The sequence below is a fragment of the Melanaphis sacchari genome, unplaced genomic scaffold (assembly GCF_002803265.2).
Source record: "Melanaphis sacchari strain LSU unplaced genomic scaffold, SCAv2.0 Contig36_pilon_pilon, whole genome shotgun sequence".
NCBI classification, from domain to species: domain Eukaryota; kingdom Metazoa; phylum Arthropoda; class Insecta; order Hemiptera; family Aphididae; genus Melanaphis; species Melanaphis sacchari.
Genome location: NW_020271232.1, coordinates 3,143,982 through 3,166,399, shown reverse-complemented (window position 1 = coordinate 3,166,399; position 22,418 = coordinate 3,143,982). Strand labels below are relative to the sequence as shown.

The following is a 22,418-nucleotide window of genomic DNA, read 5'->3' as shown; positions in this document are numbered from 1 at the left end:
TCCGTAATGTGATTTTTTTTGTTCTCGAGCCAGACTGAACGACCGATTCGTTGTTGCTTATGTTCCTCGTCGCGCTCTCTGCTACAGTCGCGTCGACTGGTGTGTAGCAGTCTGCGTGGTACGCGGCGGAGTACATGACGTAGTTGTCTGTTTCCGGCTTGGCGGTAAAATAATGCCGCGGCCGACTCGTATGATTGAGAGAACGATCGAGACACCGGAGATGATTGTTAAAAATTTTCTTCGTTTATGGTAAATCAAAAACCCTATGATCCTCGATCCATGAGTACTTCCCCACTACCTCTCGATATCTACGTTTTAGTCAGTTTTAGTTTTATGCACTACGACGGGCTGGCAATTAAATATTATATTCCTTTTTAATTGTGATTCGATGTTTGACGACACATATTTGCGGTACACAAAATCGATTATGATTCGATTTTATTATATTCCAGCCGATCTTATTATCAGTATTTTATTTTTATCGTTCATGTGTATCACATTAGTAATAATTCATTATAATGACTTTCAGGTGGGTGGTGTGGCAGGTATATGTACATCTCTTTTTCTGTTGGATCATAATATATTGTGTGTATGGTGTCCTACGTTTTTGGTCGAGCCAACTGTTAGGCAATCTCAACGAATGATATTAAATTCTCATACTGACGTGAGATTCGTGAACTTTAATCTGTGCATAACAGTAGTAGTAGTTACTAGTATTGTCTAATTGTTAAAAATATATTATCTTGTTTTCTCCTACTTAGTTTTTAAACTCAGGCGGGCGGTAATGTCAACTGTAAATAATAAATTTTAAACGCGTATTTCGATTACGAAACGAACTTATTCGTGTATTGTACGTGTTGTCTGATTTTTATCATTTAAACGTGTTCGTACAGCCCCAAATTCCGGTCGAAACTCTGAACATCAATTTATTCGGGGTCATCTCTTTTGGCAAAGTCTAATTGGGTGACCTTATTTTTATTTTATTTTTTTGCTATCGATTTTTGTACATACCTACATGGTTACGTGTATCAGTAACACCACGGTCGGTCACCTTCCATTTCTAAACTTTGAATTAACATTTAATTTAGAATCGTTTCGATCATTTGAACGTTAAAAAAGAATTGAAAAATTTGTGGGTAGTTGATTTAATATATTAAATATTTAATATCACTGTTCCATTCATTCAAAAAATGTTAACCTAAATAGCGGTAATCATACATAATTAAGACATCTATCTTTAAACTTAACAATTTAATTTCCTATTAATTTTATTACATACAAATAATACGATCATTGCAGGATATTTATATTTAAATCCAGTAGCATAGTTCTTATAAATATAGTAAGTGTAATTAACACAAAATAAATGTTGTACCTGACATAATTTTTGCTTAAAGATCATAGTTTACATTATGCCTATGTTATGGTTGGTTGTGTTTAATGTTAGACTAAATATTATAAAACAAAATATGATAATCTACAAAACTTTGAATTTAATGCCCTGTAAATATGTTCAATATATAAAAAAATTACTTTACATTAAGTATAAAAACTTAAAAACATTATTGAATATTAAATGTTAATAAAAATATTTGTTAAATAAAGACAATAGTGATCTGTATCTAATAAGCAAATATCAAGTCATTAGCTGTATGACAATTAATATTTTTATATGCTCACATATTTTTATTCATTGACAAGGACTATGAAGTCAGTAATCTAAAAAAAGTTTCCTTTAAAATAAAACTTTAAATAATAATAAATATTTTTGATGAAACATAAAATAAAAATATTTGGCTTTTAAAGGTAACTGATATTAATCTGTAAAAATAAAAAATATTTTTTTATTGTAATAATAATTTTATTATTGAAATATTTGTCAAGCAAAATTTTACATAAAATATTTTTTAAAATTTTTATTATGGTTTACAGAGAACACGCAAAGAAAAGAAAACATATTCAGAAGATTGGGCATATGGTGATGAAGAAGAAATTGAAGGTGTACGATCTTTTAGTTTACAAGAAAAGCTTGACTCCACTCGTTATTTAAATCACAGCTTTGTTAAACAGATGGACGGAAAAGGCATGATATTTACAGTTTAAACTTTTAAACAATTTTTTTTTCTTAGTCATCATTTTAACATATTTTTTTTAGATTTTACAATTTCGTATCTTCAAAAACATGGTTTTATTATACCACTATTATTCAAGGATAAAACTGGTCTTGGATTACATGTTCCTAGCCCTAATTTTTCTGTGAACGATGTTCGTACATGTGTTGGTAAGTAAAATGTGGTTTAAATTAAGTTATGAATAATTATAGTTCATATTAATATATATTAATTAAATCACAACAACAATTATTTATTTTTATGATGTTTATTAAATAACTTAAAATTATTTATCTGTTAATGAAATTACTACAACTACATTTTGAAATATTTAAATTTTAGCATATAGGTACTAAGTGTTTGCTTAATATACTTTAAGTAAAGTAATTCCATATTTTGACAAGAATTTTTACAAATTAATAACATTTATACTAAGTGATTAGAAATTTTAAATTTTGTTATTATAATATTTGATGAATATTTTTACCCATTATATTTTACTATAATTTTGGGTTTTTATTTAGGTTCGAGAAGAATGTTAGATGTTATGGATGTTAACACACAAAAGAATTTTGAAATGACTATGAAAGAATGGACTAAGTATTATGAAGAACCGGTGAAGGATAAGCTTTTAAATGTTATTTCGCTTGAGTTTAGCCACACAAAGCTTGAAAACTACATAAAGCGTCCTAATATTGTATGTATACTTTCCATTATTAACTACTTGTTTAAAAAAATTTATAATTCTATTATTATAATTTATAATTCTCAACATATTAATTATTTTGTAAATATAATATTGGTATTTATTATTTGTAAATTAATATTTATTTAAGTCAAATTATATTTAATATATTATTAGAGTGAATTATAATTGTTTTTTTATTATAATATCCTATTGTTAATAATATATTCAATTATTAATAGTGTTGTTTATTTATGTAGGTCCGAGAATTGGATTGGGTTGATTGTGTGTGGCCTAAACATTTGAAAGAAAGTCAAACAGAATCAACTAATGTCATAGATGATATGATGTATCCAAAGGTTCAAAAGTATTGTTTAATGTCTGTTAAAGGTTGCTATACTGATTTTCATATAGATTTTGGTGGTACTTCAGTTTGGTATCATATACTTAAAGGAAGCAAGGTAGAAATTATCTATTTTTATTTAATAAATTGTGTCTAATGAATTATTAATTTTTAGGTATTTTGGTTAATACCACCAACTGAACAAAACATCAAACTATATGAACAATGGATACTGTCTGGCAAGCAAGGTGATATATTTTTTGGAGATACAGTAGAACAGTGTGGACGTGTATCATTGAATGCTGGAGATACATTCTTTATACCTACTGGTTGGATTCATGCTGTTTATACTCCCAAAGACTCTTTAGTATTCGGAGGGAACTTTTTACATTCTTTTGGTATTGAAAAACAGCTTCGTGTTGCTGAAGTGGAAGAATCTACTAAGGTTAGTTATTTTGAGTTATATATTAATTTTTATTAAAACTAATATAATAAAATTGTTTAGGTTCCTCAAAAGTTTAGGTATCCATTTTTTACTGAAATGTTGTGGTATGTTTTGGAGCGTTATGTTTATTGTGATTTGGGTAAGTCTCATCTTACAGAAGGCGCTGAAAGTTCACCTGCACCAGTTGAACATATACATTTCACTAAACAGGTAAAATACTGAATATTAAGGTAATAATTAAAAAAAAATAATCAAGTTTTTAATATTGTACAGGAACTTCATGGAATAAAAGCAATAGTGAGATATTTGCATGTTTTGCCACCAAATAAAAAAAATGTTCCTCCTCTGATCAAGGATGCTATTGAATTAATAAGAAATGTAGCCATTGTGATAAATAAACATAAGAATGACAAACCTGAAGATGCTATAAGTGGAAAACCAATTCTTAAAATTCAAGGAGACAAGGTATGTTATTGATTATAACCATAAATATATTAATTCTATTAAAATTTAACTTTTTTTTATAGGAAAGAGAAAGAAGGTTTTATAAAACAGCTGGTGATATGAATGCCAAAGTAAAAACTTTAAGAAAAACAGCAACTGGTTCAGGTCCTAGGAGGAGGCGTACAAGATGTAAAAAATGTGAAGCTTGTAAACAAGCCGATTGTGGAGAATGTTCGTTCTGCAGAGACATGGTTAAGTTTGGTGGACCTGGTCGTGCTAAACAGACCTGTGTTATGCGTCAATGTTTGCAGGTACATTTTATACTGATTACTATAAGTGATTTTCATAATCTATCAATTTATTTTTATTTTTATAGCCCATGTTACCTATAACTGCAGCTTGTGGAATTTGTTCATTGGATGGCTGGGGTCAACAAATTATTATTCCTATACAAAAAACAGCTAAAGATACTCCTAGCCAACTTATGGAATGTAGTGTATGCTTTGAAATTGTACATCCAGACTGCCTATTAAAACAAGTAAATATCAAATGACAATAACTAAAGGGTTGGCAGGAATAATGTGCTAAGTTTGAGAAAATGTAATCTAATATTAACTAATAGTTCTAAACTGTTATTAATGTTTTACCACATGTTAAAAATAATTTAAAATAATTATGTTACATTTTTTGTTTTTAGTTACTGAAAAATTTACAAATCGGTATATTGCATGTTATTCCTGTCTACTTTTTTTTTTTTTTATTGATCTTATTTAAGCCCAGCAACTAAGGCCATTAGCTCCTGTGGATAGGAACAGTAGGTTATTTGTGTAAGGTTTGTTAAATTTTTGGATAGTACGGTTAGAATACGTGTGTGCATGTGTGAGTGCCATAGATTCATAACTAAGAACTTAGGTGGTCACTCATCCAAGAGCTAGCGACGCTGGCTGATGCTTGACTTCAGAACACGTTAGTGATTGAGACAACAACTGCACCACACTAGTCCATTGTTTACTTTTATTAATTGTTCAAAATTCAGATTAATTATTTGTATACAGTATGTCCTAAAAGTATCCTGTATCACCCTTAATTTCTCTATAGGAAATCAATATATTAAAAACGTTTTTTTTTTTCAGTACTACTAAGTATAGAATTCTGATTGAATGGCATATAATTTAAAATTTTAATAATATTTTTATGCATTTGAGAATTTTAAATTTTAAAATTAAACATTTGATTTGAATAGAAATACAAATATAGTCCGTTTAAAATAAGAAACGATGGCGGCAACCAATTTTTGACAGCGGCTGACAGATGTTTCCTCCACCGTGCATCTATTTTACCGACGGCGACCGTTGTTGACGTATTAATGTTTGTTGTAGTCTGTAGAATTAGGTCTACTTCGGAATTCGGTCTAATCTATTTAATTTTAAGTTATTTGTTCGCATCACTGGTTAACAATAGAATGAGGAAACGCTCTCGCTGGCAACAGTGTCAAAGCTCGACATTCGTAGTGAGGCCACGCCCATGCGCAGTAGTCTGCCGCCGTCTACGTTTCTTATTTTAAATGGACTATATAGTTGTGTTTTAACTTTAATTAGGTATGTAAAAGTATTGTCATGCTGAAATTAATATTCTATTATTGATTTGTGAAACAATTTATTTTTTTGAACTGTTTTAAAAAATATGTTAAACAAAATGGCTATCCTTAAAATTTAATTCTTAAATGCATAAAAAACTTTGACAACTTAATTTTTATTTAAAAAATTTGAATTTTGTGTCATTCAATCAGATTTTCCATATTTAGTACTGTAAAAAAGTAAAAAAACCATGTTTAATATATTGATTTTACGTGAAGATTTTAAGGATGATATGGGATTTTTGGAATATACTATATATAAATGAAACTCCTGAGTGCCTAATTACTGGTTCATTATGAATGCAGAGCCAAACCTATTAAAGCTATTAATTTGTTTTTTTGATGGTAAATTAATATAATTTCACTGCACTAGGAAAGGTTTTTTAAAATTTTAATTTTAATTAAGGGGTTGAAATTAGTCAAAATAAAATTTTAAGTGATAATTTTACATTTATATACATTAATGATTAAGTGGTTATAAGCTGTGAGCCTCTTTAGCTCTCATTTTCAGGCTCTTTTTCATAAAAACATTTTTATGTGGCATTCTCTCCAGAGTTAGTACGTCTAAAAGTTAAGTAGTTTTGGCACTAAATGGAAATACATCAAATGCAGTTAATAAAAAAGTTTTATAATTGAATAGTTCTCATAAATTATTTTTTATTATATCCCTATTAAATTTTTGCTGTTAACCCCCCACTAGTTTATTTGTGTATGTTCTTAACTAAAATAAAAAAAATACATTATTTTTAGCCTGTGTTTACTAATGTTGGTACTTACAATGAAGATTTACCTAATAGCTGGGAATGTCCCAAGTGTTGCAAGGAAGGGAAGAATTTAGAAAGCAAGGTAAGAATTTTTTTTTTAATTTCAAGTAATTTTCCAATATTTTAAATACTTTATCATTGTCATAGCCCCGTCATTTTCGTGCTAGACAAAAATCGTCAGATATTCGTAGAACTTCTGTCAGCAGTAATGACACTAATCCTCAAAAACGTTATAAAGTAAGTATATATGTGGTTATTAAAAATATTATCTGAGTTTTTTTATTTATTTAAAAATAATTAATTATAGGACGATGAAGAATATAGTGATACAAATTCTGAAAGCGATCTAGACAACGTTTCTAATAAAAGACTGAAAATTGAGAAAAAAGAAAATTTATCAACGGAACGTTCACCACCTTTGCCTTCAACGGTAAATATATTTTTATTTATTTTCTGTAATTCACAGCTTTTTAATTTAATTTTTAATTAGTGAACTGTACATTACTGTGTTTTGGTTTGCATATTGCATATTGCATTTTTTTTTTTTTTTTTAATTTTAGTAAGCATGTCTTCTAATACAAATAATGTAAAATAAAATAAATTAATAAATAATAAAATACTTACCTAATTCATAAAAAAATTATAATATATTTATATTTATAATAAATAAAATATCCTATATTAATGTAATTTAACGAATACATTATTAGTTTTAAAATAAATACATTGGATTAAATTATGGACATTATAATCAACAGCCTTGGTAGAAAATAAAGGGTGTGATGATCAACTTTTATTATTTAAACTGGTACTCTTCTTTTATGCTATTTACTGAAACCTATTGCGTGCCATGATGTGAGATAAAATTAAGTCATCTAGGCTCCTTTTTGGTTTAAATTGAATTCAGTTTATCATCTTAATATGTTTGACTTACATCAGTTGAATCTCAAATAGTGTGAATGATACAATGATAAGGTATATTTTTTATCAACTTGATAGTGTATATTAAAAATTACCAGTTGTACAGAATACTTAGTGAACACAATTCTAGTTTATAGTATAGTGCTTTTCACGATAGAACGGTACTGTTTCGCGCATGTAGAATGAGTTCCTTCGTCTTGTCTAGCTGAAAAATCCCTACTACCCAGTTTATTATTACCGATAATTAATGACAATTACTGACCTGTTTGTTGGGCGCTGACATATATCGTCAACTTTGTGGTTTTAGATGGGGATGTGCGGCGGCGACCAATTTTGGTCGGAGCACGGTACCATTCTCTCATGAATAACACTATAGGTATTAATTATCTGTTAAGTAACATAATGTATGAAATTTTGATATTATATGGGTATAAATATGATGAGTGGTATAAATTTCAGTATATTTCTCACATTAGATCCTAAAAACTGCCCATGGTATATTCCTACCTACTAACTTGGTATTATAAATAATATAGTGGGTAAGTATGTTGGTACAGTGAAACCTTATGTGAATGGGCATATAAAAGGAGTTCAAACTTTTTAATAGTGGATATGGACACTAAAAACTGGTACAAACATTATAAATTACCTCTCATTAATGGACAATACATGTACTATATTAATCTTTATAAATTTCATTCATATTTTATCTTGAAGGTATTTTTTTTTCTAAAAATGAAATAGTTAGGTGTTATGTGTTCATTCATCAATTTTGTGCTGCACATTATTGTGGGTATGTACCCATGTTAAAATTTTTATACTCATTTTTTACTATATTTATATAAATTAATATTTTAATATAATATATTTATTTCATTGTATGTGTGTATATGTATATATTTATAACTAGTTCTCTATAGCATTTCCCAATAGGCTATAGTGGGCATTTAGTAATTTCTTGAAATGTACGATATATAGAGGTTCTCAATGGTGGTCAACTTCCTATAATGGAAATTTTTTAATTTTCTATGGTTGTCCGTCCACTACATAGAGGTTTCACTGTATCACCAAATTATCAATAAAAGAACACAGTAGTACCCCTTTCAGTCCATGCCTAGGTAGCATGAAAAACTAAAATCAATGCAGTATGTAGAATTTATAAAATAGGAACTAAAAATAATCATGTTCTACTTAATAATACTGTTAAAATAATATGAAATTTTTTTTTCAAAAAAAAAAAAAAAAAAAAAAGAAATGGAAATTTAATTATTGTTACTTCACTTTATTTTGGTATTAATTCTGATGAGATTTTTGAATATAATTAATTTTCCCTAAATCATCTAAGAAAAATTGTATTACATTCGCAAACCATTACATTGATATTATTATTTAAAATAATTCTAATGATTATTTGATTAAATTTTTTGTTCCATGTGGAATTCAGTTCATTATTTATTTTTGATAATTAAATTCTTAATTTTTAATTTCTAAAAAGACATTTTATTTTATTTAAATAAAGGTTATGTTAGATTATTTTAACTTAGGTTGGTAAAATTGTTTCATTATGTTTTATAAAAGGCTTTACTAACTTACAATTATTGTACAAAAACTGCTTTCACATACACTAAAATAATTTTACTATTTTAATATGATTGGTATTAATAAATTACTGATATTTGTAATTAAATGGCCTTGCATCAAACCACATTTGTATCCACTATAATAATATGTATTAAACAATGAACAGTAAACATATGAACTAAAGGTGTAATTCATTTCCAAGTTATAAATTATTAATAGTTTGAATTTATTTCCCTCCTGATATAATATTCTTTTATTTGATTTTTAACCTGAATCAATAAAAGTTAAAAAAAATTGATGCATGTAATTTTTACTAAAATATTGTGTTCTTATATTTACACTATTAGGCTAGAGTTTCACTTACCAACTGGCATTCATCTGGCTGTGCAGATTTTTTAAATAACGCTTAAATAACTACACCATTGGTAAAAACTTCTTGAAAATAATTTGTATTGTTTTAATAAACTAGTTTTCACTGCTTATATGTTATACTAAATTGATATTGACCAGGTATTAAAAAAGTATTGTATGATTTTTTTTTTATTATATTGCTTAAAATTATTTGAGTAAATTGTCATTTTGTTAAAACATAATATTTTAAATTTATGTTTATTTTGTTAAATTAATTTTTTTTCTGATTTTCCTTAATTTATACTATTGTTTAATTTATCATAATATATGAATTTCTAAATACGAATTTAAATGTGTGCTATTTATTTCTTTTTTAAATTCTGGACAAAGCAAAGATATATTTTTATGAGTAATTAAACTATATTTAGGATGCTGATAGAAATTTAAAATAAGCTCTCAAGTTTTATTTAGACTTATTTTTGGCTGTAAAATAAAATTGTTAATTCAATGTTTTCATTAATTGATTGAAGTAAAGAAAAACTATAAAATGAATGTGAAATTTACTCAAATTAGTTTCAGTAATTTTCTGGGTATTTGTTAAAAAAAAGTATTCTACAATTTGGGTTAATTTATAGTATACAATTTTTAAATTAAATTACCTATCCTAGAAGTTTATGTTATAGTATCTAGAAATGTAATAATATAATCGTGATTTTTTGGATCTCTTTTTAATAGATGATTTGATATTTTGATAGTTATAAACTTCTCCTCATTGCAAATAACATAGGTACAATTTAGTATGATTTGTTTTTTACATTTCTTAATTACTATATTTGAATCTTAGGTATTTAAATTATTTTTAAATTCTTTAAAGCTAAGTATAAACTAGCTCTGTTCAGAATTTTTTTCATCATTATTTTTAAGTCTTATGATACCTATTTAACATAATCCTACACTAAAATGAATAATGAAATTGATTTTTAAGCTATATTTATATGTATCGTGTACTGATTTTATTTGTATTCTTTTATTGTATGGACATGAGAATTTTATGGTTATACCATGTACTTGTGATTTTGTGTATTCGCCTATTATTTTTTGAATCCACATATTTTCTTGTTTCCTATTTAGATTACAATTTCCCGGTTGTGTTATTAATGGTATTTAAGATAATGTTTTTTAGTTGAAAATGTATTCAATTGATGAATACTTGATAATAATAGTATTTTATTTTGCTATACATTTATCATATATTTTTTTTTTTTTTTTTGGCTTTAGCTAGTCAATTAACTATTATTTTAAGTTAACTGTATATATATAATTAAAGTATTTTAGTTTTCAATTTTTTATTCCCCCCCCCCTCCCAAATAATGACTTAATTTATTTGTAAAACAATATACTAAACTATTTTATTTTAACCTTTCTCCATTTAACTGGAAGTTTTTCACTAAAATATCTTATGCATGATTGATAAGCTTGGTTTCTGACTATGTGTTGTTTATTGCTATTCAGTTTGATTAAAATATATTTTAATTTTCGCTTCATTAATAATGCAGATCAAGAAGAAAATGAAATGTTTGTACAATATATTTTATCCCAATTTTTTGTTATGGTATTAAATATGATTATGTCTCATCCGGTTTGGTTCTTTTATGGGTTACAATATTGTTATGTGCTTACAAAATTATGCACGGAATTAAACTTATTAAATTTAAGACGTTGGAAGCAGATGAATGGTACAAGTAAGTTTAAAAAACTCGCGCGAATCAATCACTTAAGAGTTATTGCAAAATGAGATTGCGCTGTAATGGTTATCAAGTTTAGTGCGTAATATCGATAACAACCGTGCTTTTTTAAACGAGCGTTTGGTGCAGTATACAGTTTATTAAATGCTACATGCAGGAGGTATTGTTGTACGTTGACTTGTGTTTTAAATTTTGTGTTTTTTTTTCGCGTTCGTTTAAAAACTTGTTTTATTTTTTTTTTTGAAAGTTTTTCGATAAGATATTTATTTTAAAGTACGTAACCGTCCTGTGTTTTGTAAGTTAAAAAAAAATTCTTCGTTGTGTTAATTTTATTCATATCCGATATTTGACATTTGACGTATCCATTATCATCAGACTTCAGCTACCACACCATGTACCGCGCGTAGTTAGTCGAGTCGTTTTAATAATATATAATACATACAAATCATTTACTTAATTTTTTTCGGGGTTTCGAATTTTTACATAATATTTTTTTTTTCGTAAAGTAAACACAATATTTCGTTTGATATTTTTTTATAGAGATGGATGGAAGAACATTCTATGAAAGTGTTAAATCGTTCTGTCAAAGTCGAGGAGGCCCATATGTCAACGTACAACAACACCACCACCACAACTATCACCACCACCACTACCACTACCACAACCACAACAACAACCAACATAACCACCACCTCCACGCCCGCCAGCATCGTCGTTGTCACTCCGTCAATTGCGGAGCCGCTGCCGCCACCGCAATCGTCACAGGTGTCGCGCAAGATCGATTTACGTAAACAGCTGGCCAGCCAACTGTCCGGTGGTTCGGGTAAACACTGCAACGTGCTTAAGAAACAGTCTTACGTGTCGAAACCAGTCAAAGGCGGCGCGCACAAGTCTCAGTCGGCCGGCCATAAGTCCCAATCGGGCGGACAAAAGTCGCAGTCAAGCGGACAGTCTCAAAGCGGCGGTAACGCAAACGGTTATCACCAACACAACAGTAACCACAACCACAGCAGCGGTAGCAGCAGCAGCAGCAGCAACAGCAACAACCACCACCATCACCACAACAGCAACGGCACCAATTACTGCGGGGACGCGGCGTGCATGCTTCCGGTGTTCGAGTACCTGACGCCCGCCGAGCTGGCCAAGTGCGCGTTGGTGTGCCACGCCTGGTCCACCATGTCGATGGACCCGTCGCTGTGGCGCAAGCTGGACGTGACCGGCAAGCGGCTGACCGCGTCGTGCCTGGCGGGCGTGGTGAAGCGACAGCCCGAGGTGCTGCTGATGGACTGGACGGCCATCGCCAAGCGGCAGCTGGAGTGGATGGTGGCCAAGCTGACCCGGCTGAAGGTGTTGTCGCTGCAGGGCTGTTCGTGGAGCGGCGTGACGGCGCTGCGCAGCAGCAGCGTCGTGCCGCCGTCGCTGACCGCGCTCGACCTGAGCTACGTGACCGGCATGACGGACGCGTCGCTCCGGGACGTGCTGTCGCCGCCCTCGGACTCGCGGTCGTCGTCCAACGACAACACCAACCGCGCCCGGTTCCGGAACCTGCGCACCCTCAAGCTGGCCGGCGTCGACATCGGCGACGTGTCGCTCCGGTACGTGGTGCAGTACGCGCCCAGCCTCGTCGAGCTGGACCTGTCCCAGAACTCGCGGATCACTGACGCCGGTATCGCGCAGCTGACCACGCCCGTCGGCAACGCCGTGTCCACGCTCCAGGTGCTCGACCTGTCCGGTTGCGTGTCCGTCACGGACGTTTCGCTCGACCACCTGCTCAAGTGCACCGCCCTGCGCCGGTTGGACATGAAGCAGACGCCCAGCGTCACCACGGCGGCCATCAACCGGTTCCTCGCGACCAACGACCGGTTCTCGGCCACCGACACCCGGTTGTTGATCAAGTGCCCGGACTCGCCGACGCCGCTTCCGCCGACCACGCCGACCGGAAGACGCGATTCGACGGGCAGCAGCAGTTAAGACGAGGAGGAGGAGTAGTAGTAGGAGGTGGACGACGTCGTCGACGGTGGAGAGAAAGTGAGAGCGACGAGTGTGGTGGCGGCGGCGGCGCGTCGTCGCGTAACCGCACGCTGTGTGTTTGATAACACGTTTATAGTGCGAACAGACCGTCGTGTGAAAACCAAGTCAACGACGACGACGGACGACCACTCGTCGCCCCGACGTTCCCATATTTTTTTTTTTTTAGTAGTAGTTAAAAAAATGTAAAACTGTAAATTTTTTTTTTTTAGCAAGTGTTTCAGATTATTCTATTAAGACGTGTGTTTTTTTTTGTTTTTTCTTAAATCTATATTTTATACGCCGAAAGGGGCATTTCCTCGGAGTTTTTTTTTTTGTTTTCGTATAACATTTACGCGTAATATATAATATGGTTTATTATTAATTGTTTTCGGTATAGTGCCCGATAGTATTATTTGTGTTTTAGAGCATACATCCACGTCTGGGGGACGGTTTTGGATTATCTGACGGCTCCCGGCAAGGCGGCACGGTGTGTAAAGAATTTTTTTTTTTTCTCTGCGTACGTATAATGCTTCCGTACTACTACGACGACTACGTTTTTTTATCGATGAAAGACAATCTCTTTTCACGGGCGTTCACGCTCGCTTAATTTAAAATGTTCTTTTTCCGATTAATTTTTAGACCTTTTTGGGGGAATTGGTATTTTTTTTTTCTACGTTCATCGAGACGTCATCACAATTTTACTATATTATTTTTAAATTATATAAAACTAAAAAAAAGATAAAGACTGAAGTTGTTTTGTTGTTTGTATTACCGTTAGTTTTATAAGTATTATATTATATTTTGCAATCAAACGCGTATTGTGACAGGTGTTCGGAGACACTAGTCGACTGACCGTCAGGTGGTTTGCAAGTTAATTTATAAACTAAGCGAAATTTATCATTACTCGACACTTTAAATCAACCATGATGTTTTTTTTTTGTATTTAAATTATAAATATTTTTTGACTGTATTTATTATTTTCCTTTTTTTTTTTGTATTGTATTTTGAATAAATTATCCATGTATTAAATTGACTTAACATTTTTTTACTTGTCACGTCATAAAATAACCTTTTCTTTCTGCCCTTTCTCGTTAAATCAGTTTCAATCTAGTTTTCTAACGTTCTATAACATTTGTGTTTGTATCGATCTGTGTATTAATTATTTTCGTAATGGTGGTGATTAGTGTACATGTGCAATGTAAGTAATATTTTAAAATTATTTCTCGTATAACTTATTATACGGTCGGCAAACCATATGTCGCGCCGTATTTAAGGGATATTTAAATGTTACCGTCTGTATTGGAAACTAAAAACATTATTGTGTAATAGATTGATGTCGATGTGTATATAGTACTGTGACCTCCGTGAAAACTATTCGTATGCTCATCCAGTGAGGGATTTGTCGTGGTCTGATAAAAATCCATTCTATGCACCCTCGCGCGAACCTCTGCCATCGTGACTCAAGTTTTACTACGCGATTGGGTCAAGTAGGGATTCACATAATCAACGTGTTTCTCGCCGGATAGAGTATAGTTTTTATGTTTTTTAAGGGAAAATAGGAACGGTGGAGTGTACGCGATGTTGATACGTTTCCGTTTAAATTTATTTTTTCCGATTATGATTATGGTTACGGTCCTTGCGCAACGACGAGTAACGTTTGTGAACCATACCCGTCAGATCTGAGCTGAGAAATGCTTTACTTAGATGCGAAATTAAAGTTTGTGGACCATAAATCTGTCGCTTCGAAATCGCCGGTCATTTATACTGTTTACTAGACGACTTCTATTAGTCGTGTTAAACGACTCGTTACCACCATGCATTTTTTTTGTTTAAAATGGAGATGTTCGAGTGGATCGTACATCATTTATTTTTGTGTCAAATGACACCCACCGGAATTGGGTACGTGTTCACGTGGAGGATTTTTTTCGTTTTATTCGTGTCATAAAGATACATACGTTATCTCGTTATCAGATTACTGATAGAAAATAAGGTTCTGTAAGATATAAGCGCCAAATGTATGTACATTTTAAAGAAAAACAATTAATATCAATCGCTTTACTATTTGTGATTAAAACTAATACAAATTGCCTAAATATTTATTTTATGTACCAAGCTATATTATATTGTACCGTATTTATTATAATGGCACGTACGTAATCTGTAATGTTATATTTATACAATATATTAATTGTGTATTGTGCATGAATTTGACTAATATTTTGTGGCGGATTTCAACGTTTTAATAGTTTTAAACCGATTACTGTGGAATGTGTGGCAGCGGTGTATATAATATGATAATAAAGTCTGCAGATAATCCTAATCCAACGGTGTGTCGTGTACAGTATTTTGTATTATAACATATTTATCAATTATAAAATCGGTTTGTTGCCGGAACGCATTTGGCCGACGCGTGTAAAGAGTTGATAATCGACCCGAAAAATGTCCGAACCAAAAATCGTGTCTCAGTGTTTGTTGTACGAGCGTGTTTTCGTTTTCCAGGAACCGCAGCCGTCGCCCTGTAAAAACGCAATGCAACAAGTTCCGACTACCGCTGCTGCACCCGTCGAAACCAGTACCGCCGACAAGTCTGATTTTGAGAACAAAACTCCTCATAAAAAATTCGTAAGTCTCCTCGCCGCCGAGCTCGCAATAAATGGTAACAATTATAATTGGGTTTTATTTTTGTTGCGCGACGCAGAGACGAAATCTGACCGAAGAGAAGAAACCCGCGACATCCGAGCCCGGCACGAGCGGCGGCAACAGCTCGAACAACGCACCCATGGTGGCGATGGCCGCGGTGGCGCCGTCATCTCCGGACGTGAAGTCGTCCAACGGGGACGGATCGAAGAAAACCAGCAAACGACCGGCCGAGGTGAGTGTGATGATCAACGGCGACAAAGATGATAAACGATCTATATAAATATATTAGCTTTAAGATACTTGGATAGGAATAGTGGAGGATACGCGTCCATTTAATCCGCGCGCATTTCCTTTTTCAGCCGGCTGAGATGAACGTGATGGAAGCGTTCGACCGGTGCATCGTCAAACAGTCGTCGTCGTCGTCGTCATCATCGTCGCCGGCCGTGATCAAGATGGAGGCGGCCGAACGGCCTTTTGAGTCGGCCAACACGGTGGCCGATTCTGGCGTGATCGTCAAGCGGGAAAAGCTGTCGCCCATACGCATTGTGAGTAAAAACGTCTTTTCTATCGCCAACTGTGTGGTGTAGGTTTCGTATCGAGTTACGTTTGACCGTCATCGTTATTGTTCATTCGCAGTCCGAGTACATACCCGAAACGAAGGCGGCCCTGGAGCAACCGTCGGCCGGCGGTGGTCCAGTGTCCGGAAGCGTCAAGATCGAGGAGGAGATCCGGACCAACGAGCCTATCGCCAACAACGCGGACGTGCCGATCGACGAGATCCTGTCCAATTCGAAAAAGAGCAAGCACATGCCCAAGTACGTGATCCGACCGGTACCGAAATTGGACACGGACGAGAAGGACAAGGATCCGCGGAAGCGGTGTACCACGCTGGTGCACGTGTTCAAGTTCCTGTCGGCCGAAGATCTGAAAAATTGTTCGCTGGTGTGCAAAGACTGGTACACGGCCACCATCAGCCCGGCACTCTGGAACCGCATGGATCTCACCGAGACCGCCATCACCCCTAAACTGATAAAGTGTGAGTATTGATACGATATAGTAATTCTCATTTTTGTATTTTTTAGATTCTGAACGTATTGAATTTATAATGACGAGTGGTTATTTTTTTGTAGTGTACACTATAAAAAATAATCTATAGAATGCTTCGGTTTTCAATTTTGAGGATGGTTTGGGATAACAAATTGGTTTTAGTTTAATTACCGATTAATATTAATTCGACAAAATCGATTTTGGTTTTTTTTTTTTTTTTGGTGGACCCTAAAATTAATAACCGTGGATTAAAGTTCTCAATAAATGGCTATAATATATAGGTGACCAATTTGCGGTTCGCGACCTTACATGTGGCTCTCGTCATTGTCAGATGCGGCTCGCGTCTCATTTACAAAATTGAAATTTACTTACTATTATGAGTTTTAATTTTTTAGATATCAGCCTATAAAAAAAAAAATCAAATTATCTAAAGTGAGTCTATACATATATAATAGTGAGTCATATTTGGCTCTTCGTATCATTGTATTTATATATGGCCTACGAACCTAATTATTTTGACCACCCCTTTTTATAGACTATATATTATATGATCTTTTTCTGTAAATATATATTTTTTTTATATTATTATCGATAAGTTTCATTCAATTTCACATAAGTTGTTTTTTTATTTGGTAAAAAGCTTCAAATATATAAGTAATTTAGTTATGAGTTAATTTGATATTAGAAGGAAAAACAAAATATATATATTATACTTGCTTAATATTTTGATGCAAATATTTAAGTGTTTTGGATAATTTACAATTTATAACTTAGATTTATAGTGTGGAAAAATGCACTGATTGCGATAGTGTTCCCTATTATTCGTTAAGGGTTTAGTGAAATTTGAGAGAAGTTTTTTCATAGTAGTTATTTATAAATATAAAATATTTATAATACGTAGACATAATTTATTTTTATAAGTATTTCAAGTCGAATTCGGACAAAATAACAAGTTTTTTATGCGTATAAATTTTATTTTCTAAATTTTTCGGTAAATAATATTTTTGCCCAGCTACATTATCTTATAGCAAAATAGGTATATTATAATAAACCGTAAAGATTGTGGGTGACTGGTTGAGTTCCAAGATAATCGTCCGTATAAATATAATGTCGTTACCCCGTCACCGTCGATAATTTGCTGGTAAAAAAAAAAAAAATAAAATAAAAATATCTATAGTGGAACTCGGTTTGCTGGTAAAAAAAATATAATAAAATAAAAAAATATAACGTTAAGTAGTAGAATTTATTACGATGATATTTACATTCGATCGGTGCGTTTATATTATTTAAAATATCATAACGTAAACAGTGTGGGCGGTAATGATGATAATATATCATAATAATATCGTCTGCAGTCGGCGGTGTTCGTCTGTCCCGCGATCGCGTTTCGAATGATCTCCGTGTTTCGTTTTGCAGACGTCATGGTCAGACAGCCCAAAGTGCTGATTCTGGACTGGTGCAAGATCACCAAGGAACAACTGTCGTGGCTGCTCGTCCGATTGCCGCAGAGCAAGGCGCTGTCGCTGCAGGGCTGCCCCTGGTCCACGGTGTCGTGCCTCCGGTCGTGCGTGTGCCCGATGCTCACGTCGCTGAACCTGAGCTTCGTGCCCACCATGGACGACGCCGCTCTGCAGCACATCCTGTCGCCGCCGCTGGACCACCGGCCCGGGCTGCTGGACCTGGCCTGCCGGCTGTCCAACCTCAGGTCGCTGAAGCTGGCCGGCAGCAACGTGACGGACGCGGGCGTCCAGACGATCGTCCGGGTGCTGCCCAAGCTGTCCATGCTCGACCTGTCGCAGTGCTACCCGATCACCGACGGCGGCGTGGAGCAGCTGACCCAGATGAGCGGGCTGTCCACGCTGCAGCTGTCCGGGTGCACGGGCATCAGCGAACAGTCGCTGAAGCTGCTCGGCAAGTGCAAGAGCCTCACGTACCTGGACCTCAGGCACACGAAGCTCACCAAGTCGTCCATCAACAAGTTCGTGTCCAACCGGGAGGGCTTCAAGGCGTTCGACAGCAAGCTCATCGTCAAGGTCGACAAGTCCTGATACAGGCTTGACGCTCCCGAACATTTGGTCTTCGGATTTTAAAACCGCATATCATAATTTCGGCGGCGGCGGCGCGCAGCGGTGCGTGTACATGAGAAAAAAAAAATTATTTATATTTTATTGTACACTGTGTACATAACATAATTCTACGTGTATATAATATATTGTGTATATATTTGTTTAAAATTGATAACGGTCGTTTCGTAAACGCGCGTACAGTATTATTAGTGTGTGTACGAGAGTGAAATAATAATGTGTATACCTTTTTTAACCCCCACACAAGTCCGTGTTTGTATTTTTTAAGACTAGGAATAAAACAATATTTCACGCGAAGTCGAGGGCGGTCCGTTGTCGTGGCGTGTGTGTGATGTTTCGTGACACGACGAAGGCGCGATCGAGTTGTCGCCGTGTTTTTTCAACAGATTCATTAGTCTCGTCGTCCGTGCCGCCGCGACACGGCGGGGATGTTTCCAGGTTTTTAATATTTTTTAACACGATATTTATCTCTATATATTTAGTATAGAAAAAAAAAATAGTACTCTATGTTATATCACGCTTATGAGTTATTATCATACGACGTTGTTTTTTGTATTTTAAGTGTCTATACATTATTATACTGTTATATACGCACAATTTATTATTACACACTTCTAGTAATAATGCTTACCATAATTTTATCTAAGTCGTCCGAGAGAGAGTAGTACGCGAGTATGCGCGCGTGTTTGATACGTATATTTTATAGTGGACGTATTGTGTTTTTACGAATAATTCTTTCTGATAATTTATTTTAAACTTACATTATATTGTAAATAATATAATCAACACAGAGTAAACAATAAACAATAAACGAACAGTAAAGAAAACATATTTTAATTTTTTTTATTTTTTTTGGTGATTTTCATCACTGATCCACCACCACTCCCGTCACCGAAGATGTTGTGTAATAATCGTGTAACGAAAATTGTGTTTATATTCTAATCGAATATAATATTATGATGACCAAGTGGATCTTTTTCCGGAGAGGATGGTCGTCCGCCAGCGCGTGTGGAAATTTAGAAGTTCTAAGGGGTGTCCAACCCCGCGGCCTGTGGTAGATGTTGATGTGGCCCTAACTTCGATTTAAAATGCATTAATGAATCGTATATTATATATTTATATTATCATTACGAGAAGAAAATTTATTATGAGGATATAAAACTATAAAATATTGGATTGCATTGAATCGAGTTCCGCAAAATACTGTAGGGTTATCGGAGTTAGTTCGACCAATATTGTTAGGTTATTCGAGTCGAGTCTCTTTTTTTAATAATTGTAGTCGTAAATATAAAGAGTCAAACAATTTAAAAAATAATAATAAATGAATGTACTTTTTACCTAGAGGATATTTTTTTATTGACAGTTACAGAAAAAAAAAATTGAAAATTTGTCATACCTATAAATATTTCAAAAAGAGTTAAAAAATGTTATCATAAATATGTATTGAAAATAACAATTTAGAAATTTCAAGTAGAGGTACCTACACACTTAACTTACATTATTTTTGAGAATATAACAGAATATTAAAAATTGTTCGAGAAGAAATAATTATTTTACGGGTGAATATTTAAACATACACTCTAATTTTCACTCCTAAAATATAATTATTAAGTATTAACTAATAGTGTATTCACAGAGTGTTCGGCACGACTGGTTGATTTTGAACGAGCATATACCACTGGGTAGTTGACGAATATCCATTATTATGGTTGCGTGTATCCGGTATAATATTATGATTGGCAAGGTTCTAAGTCGTCGTCGTCGGCTTTTTATAGGTAGTTATGACTTTTTTTATCAATATGGACTCGATTCAAAGATATTAAGATAATAAGTTGGACTCAATTCAATATCGAAAATTTTTTATCAAATGAAACATTAACAGTGTCGTCTTGTCTTTACTGGGTCCGATAGCAATAGCACCCGGGCTGGCACACATTAATTATTTGGGCTATCAGTCGATTTTGATAAGATATTTTATTACTGGAGACGTCGTGTCCACGGCATTGATCCGTGTCATTTATCATCAACAAATATATAATATATTATTATTAAAAATATTTAACATATTATTATTAAAAGGCGTGTGGCCCACAACAACTAACCCAGGAGCTGGCAATTAAATTCTATGGAGGTTTTAGAAAATCAAAAAAAAAAAAAATTTCGAGGGCCAGTAAAAACTAAAAACTCGGATATTAGTTAATAATTGTTGTATTATCGCAACTATTATTGTAAATAGCTATAAACGATAAACACCATCATCGTAATCTCTAAATAATACATCATAAAATAGATAAAATATATATTATGCGTGGAAAACCAGCATTATTAAAAAATATATTTATTGTGGTCCAATTATTTTTCCTTCGTGGGCCGCCTATTGCCGACCATTGAACTAATCCATGCGATGTGGCCCAATCTTCACAAAAGAGGTTGAATGACGTTTTTGTTCTTAAAGGTCGTCGAGTGCGAAAAGTCTGACGTGCGTCGTCTGCATCTCGCCGACAGTGGGACCCACGCTTGTTGTTTCGCCATACGTTTTACGGTATGATATTTGTACCAAATTTTAGGAATACGGTCTGCAGAGTCCGTCTACGTAATTATTTTACGGCTTGAGACGTATTGACGTGTAACGAATATTTTTCTTATCACACGCCAGGCACATAGGCGTAACTAGAGGGGGCGCTTAGTCCCCCCAACATAATTTTTAGGCCCCCCCCCTCTGTCATAATTCCTAGTCCCACACTCCCGCCAATATTGGTAACATTTTTAAACTTAAATTTAAAATATCGTTTTATTTTTTTTATTTAATATCTTTGAAAAATATTAATTTAAACTATATTATTGTGTGTAATGATCCTGTGTAAGACGTATCATGTTGTGTAATTTTTACTACACAAATACTCCCTACTAAGAAGTTGTCAATAAACTAAAAATCGTTAAATTCTTTATATCTAAAATAATACTTAATAATATGTTAACATATAAATATTTAACTTCAATACCACTTGGTTTATTATTTGTTTTATAATTAAATATTAATTTACATTCATATTATATGTATAATCAATGAATGTAAGGTGTATGGGGGGCAGAGCCTCCCACTTAATTTACTTATAATAAAAATTCTAGGGCTGAAGCCCCCCCCCCCCCCCTCCTAACTTTAAGGTCTAGTTACGCCTATGGCCAGGCATAACGTCGTGTTAAAACGTGCGGCCCTCGATTATTATTTTTAATTTGAGTTCCGCGGCCCCACCAGGTTTGTATTGTAATATCAACAGAGGAGAGAAAAACGAATAAATACAACTTGTGTTCTATCATTTAATATTTACTTATTTATTCAATTAATTTTAAGTACATATGGACTACTAGGAACCCACTGAGAAAACTTTGTGGGGGCCTAGGAGTTCCAAAACAAAATTATATAAAAAATAACGATTCTATTTTGTATACAAGTATAATTAGAATCAATTTTTTTTTTTTCATATTGATTAGACTAAATGAATATACAATATTATTAGTTCATCAAAACATTCCCATAACCATTGTAAAATGTTTTTTTCAACGGATAAATCGGCAAGGGTTTATTACATATTGTTGTGGTATTTTGTTAC

The 22,418-nt window shown here is 33.5% G+C and overlaps 1 protein-coding gene across 3 annotated transcripts in view; it reads left to right on the top strand.

Annotated features, from left to right (window-relative positions):
* LOC112596955 (jmjC domain-containing histone demethylation protein 1) overlaps positions 1–19,641 on the top strand; it is a 31,667-nt gene extending 12,026 nt beyond the window's left edge. For 2 of the 3 annotated variants that reach the window (XM_025342846.1, XM_025342845.1), the window contains exons 2-18: positions 1,933–2,083; positions 2,156–2,281; positions 2,636–2,808; positions 3,057–3,257; positions 3,315–3,584; positions 3,645–3,794; positions 3,858–4,049; positions 4,112–4,339; positions 4,405–4,566; positions 6,415–6,510; positions 6,576–6,665; positions 6,736–6,858; positions 15,536–15,658; positions 15,735–15,908; positions 16,036–16,221; positions 16,313–16,712; positions 18,140–19,641. In XM_025342846.1, coding sequence (XP_025198631.1) covers positions 1,933–2,083; positions 2,156–2,281; positions 2,636–2,808; positions 3,057–3,257; positions 3,315–3,584; positions 3,645–3,794; positions 3,858–4,049; positions 4,112–4,339; positions 4,405–4,566; positions 6,415–6,510; positions 6,576–6,665; positions 6,736–6,858; positions 15,536–15,658; positions 15,735–15,908; positions 16,036–16,221; positions 16,313–16,712; positions 18,140–18,771 — 3,477 coding nt within the window. In that variant the 3' untranslated portion in view covers positions 18,772–19,641. Of the gene's footprint in view, positions 1–1,932; positions 2,084–2,155; positions 2,282–2,635; positions 2,809–3,056; positions 3,258–3,314; positions 3,585–3,644; positions 3,795–3,857; positions 4,050–4,111; positions 4,340–4,404; positions 4,567–6,414; positions 6,511–6,575; positions 6,666–6,735; positions 6,859–11,566; positions 13,373–15,535; positions 15,659–15,734; positions 15,909–16,035; positions 16,222–16,312; positions 16,713–18,139 lie in introns of those variants that run through there. The other variant, XM_025342847.1, reaches the window with a different exon arrangement.
* The last annotated feature ends 2,777 nt before the right edge of the window (positions 19,642–22,418 follow it).